The sequence below is a fragment of the Amaranthus tricolor genome, chromosome 8 (genome assembly GCF_026212465.1).
Source record: "Amaranthus tricolor cultivar Red isolate AtriRed21 chromosome 8, ASM2621246v1, whole genome shotgun sequence".
NCBI classification, from domain to species: Eukaryota; Viridiplantae; Streptophyta; class Magnoliopsida; order Caryophyllales; family Amaranthaceae; genus Amaranthus; species Amaranthus tricolor.
Window position 1 is genome coordinate 28,227,682 of NC_080054.1, and position 10,345 is coordinate 28,238,026.

General features: G+C 32.0%; 1 protein-coding gene across 2 annotated transcripts; it reads right to left on the reverse strand.

Annotated features, from left to right (window-relative positions):
* Positions 1-356: 356 nt before the first annotated feature.
* Positions 357-6,751, reverse strand: LOC130820982 (beta-1,3-galactosyltransferase GALT1). Of its 2 annotated transcripts, none has more exons than XM_057686566.1 (8): positions 6,420-6,751; positions 4,279-5,431; positions 2,948-3,183; positions 2,573-2,854; positions 2,299-2,427; positions 1,660-1,839; positions 1,418-1,525; positions 357-1,179 (listed from the first exon to the last, which is right to left on the reverse strand). In XM_057686566.1, the coding sequence occupies exons 2-8, from the start codon at positions 5,069-5,071 to the stop codon at positions 961-963; spliced, it is 1,947 nt and encodes a 648-aa protein (XP_057542549.1). In that variant the 5' UTR covers positions 5,072-5,431; positions 6,420-6,751; the 3' UTR covers positions 357-960. The 2 variants fall into 2 exon arrangements, with proteins under 2 accessions (XP_057542549.1, XP_057542550.1); XM_057686567.1 differs by having other exon boundaries at positions 4,279-5,564.
* Positions 6,752-10,345: the final 3,594 nt, after the last annotated feature.

Below are 10,345 nucleotides of genomic sequence, written 5' to 3' on the forward strand. Positions count from 1 at the left end.
TACATACTTCTCACACTTTTTCACGTACAAATTACTGTTACTAAAATTTTTAGGGTTTAAATTATTAATTTAAGTAATTTATATCTCAACATCAATCACCAAACTTAATAACATTTGTATAATACACATCGTTTTAGTCTTTTAAAAGACTCCCTTTTATTAAAAAAAATACATGATTTTAATGATCTTATGGTATACTCAAACATTTTTCATTAATCCCTCAATTCAAATTTTTAATATTTTACAGTTTATATTTCTTTTATTTTTACTTTTACTTTAATTTTCTTGGACTGTAAAGTGAAAACTATTAATCACATATTTAAAAATCTTTTAATTGTGAATTCTCCATTTGATAATCAAATCTTATTTCAGCTAAAACATGTATCTCTTTCCTTAGGCAAGATTTTTTAATTCAATTTTACTATCCCTTCCTTAACTCTCTTCTTCAGACGGCCTATCATGTACTTAAAAAATACTAATGTTCGTTCCCTTTCTACACATATGTGATTTGATCTAATGTAATTACGCACATTATCCAATGTATAAATTCAATTAATAACATTAGTTGGAAGTAGAAGGTTATATACGAACATAATTTCCAAAATTTGAAAAAAAATAGCCATAAAATCTTCACAAAACTCAAGAAGAAAAAAAAGGATAATAACCATTCAAGGTAACTTGGTAGCTTTAAAGATGCATAATAATTTCCACCCTCTTCTACTTCTATACAAGAACCAATAGATACATATGTAACTTCAAATATGATACAAACCTGAATATGGCTAAATGAACCCATCGAAAGCAAACTACTCGCCCTCAAAGAGTCGAGGGGTAAAAGAATAAGCTAATGCCTTCTCTATATGCAAATCCTACTAACGCGTATCACTACGTCCTACAACTAAATCTATGCCGAAACCAAATGGGTTGTTCTATCATCAGTCAGATGTCACAAAAAAAATCTCAGCTCATACCATCTCCGCAACAGAAAGCGCGTTTAGCTTCTTGAAGTTTTTGCCATAAACATAGCATGTCTCGTGGTCCTTGATAGTGTGCAACAACATATCCATCCTTACATCCCTCATTATACACTCTTATCTCGTTCTCGTACCTGATGTTGAGCCCTTCTTTCTTCAAGTCCGCAATCCAGATGCCCATTGCCACATCCTCCAACTTAAACATCTGATGTACATTTTCAAGAATTAAGTTAGCATAATTTTACAAGTAATGTAATAACGGTAAAACGAAGATTATACAAAATTATTTTTTATAAGGGGATAGACTAGAGAATATAGTGAGAAAATTGAACTCATACCACAAGGGTGAAAAGGAAAGCCCTCCACCAGTAGACTAACAGGATTTTCACGATTATACAAAATTATTAGCCATGGTAATATAGAGAATATTGACCCCCATTTACCTTCAATTTCCCGCTTCGATGTCTCTGCGAGATAGCCTTTGCAATGTCATGTGACACAACATAACCAGGACCGTGTGCCCAAGGCGGGTAAGTTTCTTCAGACCATTCCTTAAAGATTACATATTAAAGATAGTCAGCAAGAGGAACAGAAGCTCAGCTAGATGAGCAAAAAACTAAACAATCCTATATGCTCATAGAAATATGCGAGTGAGAAACATGAGATTGATAGTTGTTATAATTACCTCATAACTAATGAACCATTTACTGTCAGGACTCCGATGAGGTCTTGAGTCAGAGTTGATGAGCCCATAAAGTAATCCACGAGTCACGTTAATCCTATCCATGGAAGCTATCACTTCATCAACACGAACAAAAGCATCATCATCTGTCTTCATGACATACTTTGCTGAAACGACGTGTGTCTGTTGCATCAATGTGCCGAAGTAAATTAGGAGCTTCATAAATGTTAACTTTTATTGTCACCAAAAACAGAGGGATAGAATACCCACATAAGGGCTTATAGCCTGCTTGAAAATACGTCCTTTTTAATCCAAGGCACCCTTCTCTACACTTGGAAAAATGTCCCTTGAATTGAGAAACTCAACGGATAAATGTTTAAAATTTTGCGACTGAATAAACCGTCGTTGCAAGCAGAAAATTACTCGTGAAAGAGCTATCTATAACAATAATGTCCGTTTCTCTAGCTTTAAATGTTTTGACACTACCGTAACTTCAAACATGATCACACATTCACACCTTAGAAGTATTTCTACAGGCCAAAGAATGAGACTCAATGTTCTCTACGCCTCAATGTATGAATCACGGCTAAAACATTCCTAAAGAGAAGGGAAGGAATAAAGAAATAAGAATTGAAAACTTACTCCAAAAATACAAATGGCAACGGTCTTCCATGTAATCAAGCTATAATAGTCAACAAATGGCATCAACTGCACGTCCCCGTAAGTGCGGGCTTCATTCCAAAGTTCTTCATTCACTCTTTGGTTTATATGCTGTGAAAAAAATAACATTCTAATTCAGCAAACACTCATCCAATATCATTAAGTGAAGATTAGAAAAGAAAAAATTCAACAATCAACATTCTTCTACTTTTATCATTCAAGAGAAGGATCGACTATCAAGATTCAAGAAACTCACCAAACCAACAAAAAACCGCACAGCAACAGACCCTGATCGCACTTGTGGGTATTGCATCCAAGTTCTTCGGACAGCCATTCGACGTTTAAAGTTGTTAGCAGTAGAGAAAACTCCGACAAATAGATCTAAAGGCTTTCCATGTGCAATAGGAACAGCCTTAAGAGTTTCCAAATCACGAACATGGTCCAACTCTTCAGAAGTGGGTAGACCACTTGCAATGATTGAAATTAATTGCAGATCTCCGGATATTCTAACTTCACTAACAAGCCAAGGCTCCAAGGTCTGAAATTATTGGAAAAAAACACGTAAACAGATTAAGTTAGAATTTTTACAAGAGCTTCTAAAGAGTAGTTCATAGAACTTTTACAACAGTACCTCACGATAAGCAAATGAAGTTACGTGTTTCCCATCAACGGTCATCTGTATTCCCTCGGACCCCACCCTAAGTGTAGCAACAAATGGATAGCCCTGTCTGAAAGGGAAGTATCGTCTTCTTTTGAACCCATCATGAATCTGTGAAGAACTTTTAGAACCATTCACATGTATGGCTGCCTTCATTGTTTGATTGAATTCCTTACCCACCATTTCATTGCACTGATCAAGCTCATCAACTGTAAAAATTAGAAGAGATCATTATGCATCAGAAACATACAAACGCACGTCATGCTTTCATAAAGACACAGATCAAAAAAGTAATCAGGAAAATATAGGAATAGGCCACCACATTTACCCCAATCAGTTGATGCATATTCTTCAATCAATTATATAATATCTTGGGGCCTCAGCTTTTGATTTAGTTGGTCATTTAATATGGTATCAAAGCAAACGTGACACGAGTTTACGAGTTCAAATCTCAACCGCTCCTCAGTTAAGTGGAATATTCAGCGTAAGGTATGAGGAGGGTTTGTGTTGCATCCACCCTTCTAGCCAAAGGACTCTCGTGTGAGCGGACGTATTAGAGTATATAACATATCCTAAGGTCTCAACCATTAGCTTAAGCTTTTGGTTGAGTTGGTATCTTGACAAAAACCGCGTTATACATGAACCCAATGGGAACCATCTCTGGTGCATATGTAATATGCATCATCCTGATTTTGCATTTATCACATATTATCCCTATTCAATGATATCCATACTTCTAGGAAGAATTTATGGCTACTAAAGACCTAGATAGTAGATACACAAGTAACTCTAGGCTTCTAGAAACTTGTAAAATACAAGGATAAACTATACTTCCTCTCTTTTTTGTAAGTGCATCATTTCCATTTATGTGAAAATTCCGAATAAACCCATTCTTTTTAAATAAACTTTTTTGAATGCAATTGACATGTTCGCCAGTATTTTCACACCACCAATTCACAAGGGGGCAACTCACTTATTTATCACATAGACACTATAATACACATGCATTCTCTCTTTATTGCTTACGTTGCACACCCAGTTCAACTGGGCACTTGAGAAAATGGAAGTACATTAAAAAAAATTATAAAAAAAAAAAAAAAAAGCAATCAAGGCTGTAAACTTGTAGTTGTGGCACAGGGAAATTTTGGCAACTACGAACATATTTCATTCATGTTCCGATTTCCAAATGCCTAATTAAAGTTCAGAATAAACTTTTGCTGAAACGAACATACATGAAGCTTACTACATTTACATCGATTCCTAAACTAGGAAACGTATTCAACTAAAAGGAGATTGAGAGTCACCTTTTTTATTACTGTTAGGTTCAGAAGGTGGGCAACGATCCTCTTCACCCCAATCATGTGCCGCAGTCCAGGTGTTTTGAACAATAACAGGGTCTTCGGTAACCTGATCTCCATGCAGCCTAACATTATAGTGCAATATAATAGGTGGATCTGGCTCTCCGGGAATATGTTCCCCGGTTAAATCAATCCGAAAATTACCAAGTAAGCCATTTGGAATGCCAATTATCGTAACAGAAGAGCCTTGGGTCAATCCACAAGGAACCCCTAACCTAAAATCACTGTCATTAAGTTCTAAGTCTTTCATCCTCTTAAGATAGTGTGGACACTGTTTTTCTTTTACTTTCCCGGAAGTACTGTCATTTGCATGAAGCTTTTCCTCTTCAACTGCAGTCATAAGGCCAATCCATGCATGTGAAGCTTCTTTGACGGCTCCAATGGAATTTGGCAAAACCTGAGAATGATTAATCAAGTGCTTCAGCTCGTTCCAAGTTAGCAAGGAATTTCGCTCTTCCTTTGTAAGGTTCCTTCGAACAAAAAGACTAGAGGTTAGATTATCTGCGGGAATTACTTGTGTTTCGATCTGATGACTTTTAACCTCACGTGTAGCAGTAGAGCTTATCCATTCGAGAGGATTAGTATTAACCCATTCAAATGGATTAGTCGTATTGACTGAAACAGAGCCTGTCAAAGAAATTTTCCCAGTTGGATTTTGCTTGATGGTATATCGTAGCATCAACAACATAAAGATTGACGCAACCATAACGCCCGCATACCATTTCTTCATTGCCTTCATCACTAACTCTAACAAATAGCGTCGACTTCTTTCCTAGGCAAAGTAACACTCACCAATGAACAATGTACATGCAACCCCAATTTAGAAAGCACGTGAAGCCAAGAGCGATGAAAAGAGACACAAGCTAGATCACTCAACGGGTTCATGTAACTAGCATCTTATTACCATTTTCTTAGTGCGGGACTCAATAAAACCAAATTCCACGACAAAAAAGCCGATCATCTCTTTTTCTCCAAGGACAATATAAGCATCTCAATTCTCAACCCATATCCTAAAAATTCCTCGTTCGAACACAATATCATCTGTGGAGGGAAAACCACGCGACCACAGATAGCTCCAGCACCAATCAATTACACAAAGCTACAACAAGATTAGGAGTGTCATGGGCATGCTAAAAGTATGTTAAGCATAACCAAATTAACAAAGTATGTTAAGCATGCATCTATATCAAATAATTGGATCCTTCCTCGAAACCCCGCTTTGTGGGGACAATCTGCACAAGACAGTATCCAAAATTTGAATCCACAAAAGAATGAGTAAGCGTATTTCGAAACAATGGCAGATATCATGCTAGAAAGTGAAAAACACCACAATCCACCCAATTAATCATAATCAGGTACCAATTAAACCCTGATATCAGAACATCATATGTGCATAAATGTATAGATTTTCCGTTCTAACTTAAAGTACCCATTAACATATTCCGGATCTCAGGCCCAGATTCACTTGAAGTCGGATAATACTACTTATGTAACCTCCATTAAAGTAAGAATCAAAATGCAGCAATGGAAAGAAATCTACATCCTCCATTGCCTAAATGAACATAACTATGTAAGATTTTGCACCCAATAAACATTTACTTAGCCAAGAAAAATTAAAATTAGAATCTTTCATTGCACTACGATCAAGATCAAGAAATTAGTTCACAACACCAATTCCACAAAATAAACTTGCAAAATTAATTGCTTTATAGAAATTAATTTAATATGCAAAATTACACCAAATTTATCATAGATTCCAAAGTTGGCTTCTTGCTACATTTTCACCAACCCATTTCCCATTACTACCCATTTTACCAAATTAAAAAACTTTACATAAGACTACACAAAAATATTAGCAATCTCATCAAACAAGTAAACTTCCATCCTAAAATCAACAAAAATAAACCAAAATTGAGAAGAAAAAAACCCAGAAAATATCATATCAAACAGTAATCATCAAAAACTAAAAAGGGTAATTTCTTTATCAATACCCAGGAAATTTTAAAAAAAACAGTTGATGACTTGAACTATAAAAATGGAATCAGAAGCATAATCGAAAAAAAAAAAACGGAAATAAAAGAGTTTACCTTTATGATGGAGCAGTTGAGAAAGACACAATTGATTTGAATACTGGACTTGAAGTTTACGGTTTAATGGTAGAACTCCCAGAGAAAGGAGTGAAAGGATCCTGAAAATTGTAGTGAAATAAAATTTGAGTTTTGGAAAAATAAGTTTAATTAATTTGAGTATTTGACTAGTCTGGTGTTGGCAGATTGATTTTTACGATAGCACTGACTGTTTAATATAATAAACGCGTTAGAACTCGATGTCTCTAATTTCTAGTTTCTAGTCGTCATTCAACATTTGTAAAAATTGGCTATTTGATGTTGGGTAGAAAAATGTGGTGTTTGATTAGAAGGGCTGAGTAGGTTTACAGTTTTGAATTTTAACTTTTTTAAGGTTTTAAAAGTTATGTTTATGTATAAGGTTGTTATTATTTGAATTAATTTTTGATATAATTAATATTTTTTACTAAGTAATATGTGTTGTTATTTTTTAGTGATTTTTTTTTTATAAAATAGTTTACATATCAATAATAAAAAACAAAAGGAGTATTCTATTATTTATTGTGCCTTAAGTTTTTAAGAGACTTTTTGTTTTTCGCTCTAGTGCCCAAAAATATAAAATACAATTTAATAGAAAATAGTGAAAGAAAATGTGAAAAAAGACTATATGAAGGAAAAAAAGGAGATTAATTTATTTATTGAAATGAGAAGTACTCATGATACCAAAGATTCAAATTTTGAGTAGTGTGTATGAAAATAAGAAACAAATATTCAAGCATGTGATGAATGACAATAAGAACAAAGTAAATAAAGATACAAGATTTAAGGTGGTTTACCAAATTAAGGTTACATACACCATATCTAGTTAGGACAGTATTAAATATTAATAATGTGTTCTCAGGACAAACTATAATCTTTAAGGGAATTAACAATGGAGGTTTTAAGAGGAAGAGATGAGCTAATAAGGGGAATAGACTAAGCAATAAGGAGGGCTTTACAATGAGACTCTTTGCTTAACTTTAACCTAGAATATGTAGGAGTATATATATTGAGGAAATGAGACAATAGCATACCTAAACCTTCTACTCGAATGAGCCAGCACAGGGCTCAAACGAGTAGCAGTTGGCACTTGTACACCTGTACCGGTTAGCTTGTTGTCCCCACATGGTCCTTACTGCTTCCTAGTTCCTCCTATGCTCCTACACTAGTCATATTCAGAATTCTAAGTCTAACCTAGGTATCCCAGGATCCTTCATTTACTGATTGCAAAGATGAAGTGTACTATGTTGATTCTCACTCAACTAATCTCAATTACATAGTTGGAGCCTTCTCTAACAATGCTAACAACTTGATTAATTTGCTTAATCAAATTCTAAAAATTTGATGAATAAAAGTCACCCGTAATCCTAACATTTATGATGAGATTAAAAATAAGATATTAAAATGATTGTCAATTCATCAACATGTTTATTATACCTATAAAGAGATAACAATGAGTGAATTTCTCAAAAAAAATGATCAAGAATAGTAGATTGGAGATAATTAAGCTTATACCCTCTACTTTATTGCTTGTTACTTTCTCTTATTGTTTGTATTGATATAATCTATCTTTTCTCTTTTCTTACTACATTGCAATTTCGCAAATTAACCAAGCATACTAACTTCTTTTTGGCATCAAAGCAAGGGTAGAAATAGATCACCATTTCTAGTTAAATCTAATAACCTTAGTTAGTATATGAAAATGAATTACTTAATATTGGTTGGAAATGAATGATTATTTTTACTAAATTGTCCACTTCAATTCAATAACTCAAATAGTTGATTTAATCGATAATTCACTTTTGGTGAGTATTATTTATATATGAGCATATATTTACTTTTTTTATTTTGAAATACTTACTACATAAAGGTATGTGATATATTAAATTATTCAAACTTATTTTATATTTTGTGATTAATATGTAAGGAAAAATAATCAAGTGAGATCTTATTTAAATCATTTAATTATATATTTACATAATATTCTCTTTTTATAATTTTAGTTGTGTATAGTTCAATATTATAAATATTTAAAAATAAAAGTCAAATACAGTGTTGGGATGAGGAAGTATATAGGAATTCATATTCATACTAATTGTCTCATCTTAAAATTTAACACTATTTAATTCTTTTAGTTTTATTTTTAATTAATAAATTAAAATATAATCAAATGAAATGTAATTAAATGTAATTAAATTCATTTGAATGTAAAAATTTTATTATTAATCATATTAGCAATTTGTTATTATGGTCTATGGAAACATTTGGCAATTAATACAAATTGTTAATTAATAATCTAATTTTGAAAAGGAAGACACAATGATTAGTTAGTTTATGTCTTTGTAGAGCAATGGAGTACTATATTATTGATGTTTGCCACATAGAGAAGTAAGGTTTCGTTGCTTGCTTTGTTAGTTTATCGGAAGACATCTTTCACTTTTTGTTGGGAGGTCCTACATCAACTGCTGGCAGACCACCACGTGTACATGATCAAAAGTTTTTTTCTCTAATCCTAATGTGGTTCAATGATACTCCCTCCCTCCCTATAAAATAACACAAATATTTTTCAAAACAAAAATTTTAATTACTCAAACAAGCTAGTATTATTTTTTCTGTTGTGAAATACTTGTTATATTCATTTTTTAATACTATTTATCGTTTAATCTCATATTTTAATAATATTAATTAATTTTTTATAAATTTTAAATGTGTATAATTCAATATATAAATAATTAAAATAATACATTAAATTATGTTAAAAGTTAAATGTAGCGATTATAATGAAACAAAGAAAGTATATAAGTTATTTTTAAAAATTGACTTGCGACCTTGATCCAGGAACAAGCATGGAGCGAGGGTGTACTTCACCCGACCTTAAGTGCTTTAATCTATGTATTTAGTAGGATCAATTAAAGATACCTGGCTATTATGCACCTCAATACGACCAATTAAAATTAAGTTGAAAGAAAGTCGAATTTTACCTCAGTACCGGTAACTACTACATTTCCTGAGTGAAACTTGTATTTGATTTTCATTAAGCCCCTTTGATTGCCATCTAAATACGTAGTACTATTTTCCACATTATAATAAACTTAGTACTTAATTGATTTTTCTCATATATACATAGTAGTTTTAAATATGGCATTAGATATAAATTTATTATTCATTAGTTTTTGAGTTTTACATATACTTAATCAATAGTGATATAATCAAATATCAACAATTTACCAAAGATGTTAGGTTAAATTAGACTGGATTAATTGTAAATGCCAACATATTTATAGAGAGACACGAGATGCAAATATTTTATAAGCTAAGAAGATATATAACATCCTAAAACTATATGGCAATAGAAAAAGGACTCTGATAACTTATAAAATATACACACTATTTTATAAGCTAAGAATGTGCTGAATGCTCATATCAAGATTAACCAACAAACACCATAGGATGATTATTATTGTGCTTTGTTTTTAAATAAACAATTTGGTCTAAAAATATAAAAAAAGGTAGTTGCCAACTTTTGAAAGTAGTAAAGGAACATGTCGGCTGAATCAAAGCCTAGGGTTTCCTCCCCGACAACTTTGTACATACATATTTTTTTTAGGAAGTTACTAAATATCGCCACCCTTTTTATTTTATCACCACCCTCCTTCAAATGAAATTACAAATTTACCCTTAATTTTTAAAAATTATAAAATTGTCACTCCTTACAAATTTCTTATTTATAATAATAATAATAATAATAATAATATCAATAACAACAACAATAATAATAATAATTAACTTTTTTATATTCTTCAAAAAGAATATAAATAAAATTAATAATAATAACAGTAATAATAATAATAATAATAATAACAATAATAAAATTAAAATTAATAATTATTATTCAAAAAGAAAAAAAA

Excerpts from the sequence above, each read along its gene's own strand:
- LOC130820982 (XM_057686566.1), bottom strand. The coding sequence starts at position 5,071 with ATGAAGGCAATGAAGAAATGGTATGCGGGCGTTATGGTTGCGTCAATC. Across the intron at positions 3,184-4,278 it reads ACCTAACAGTAATAAAAAAG|TTGATGAGCTTGATCAGTGC; the intron begins GTGACTCTCAAT and ends TAATTTTTACAG. Across the intron at positions 1,526-1,659 it reads AATGGTTCATTAGTTATGAG|GAATGGTCTGAAGAAACTTA; the intron begins GTAATTATAACA and ends GTAATCTTTAAG.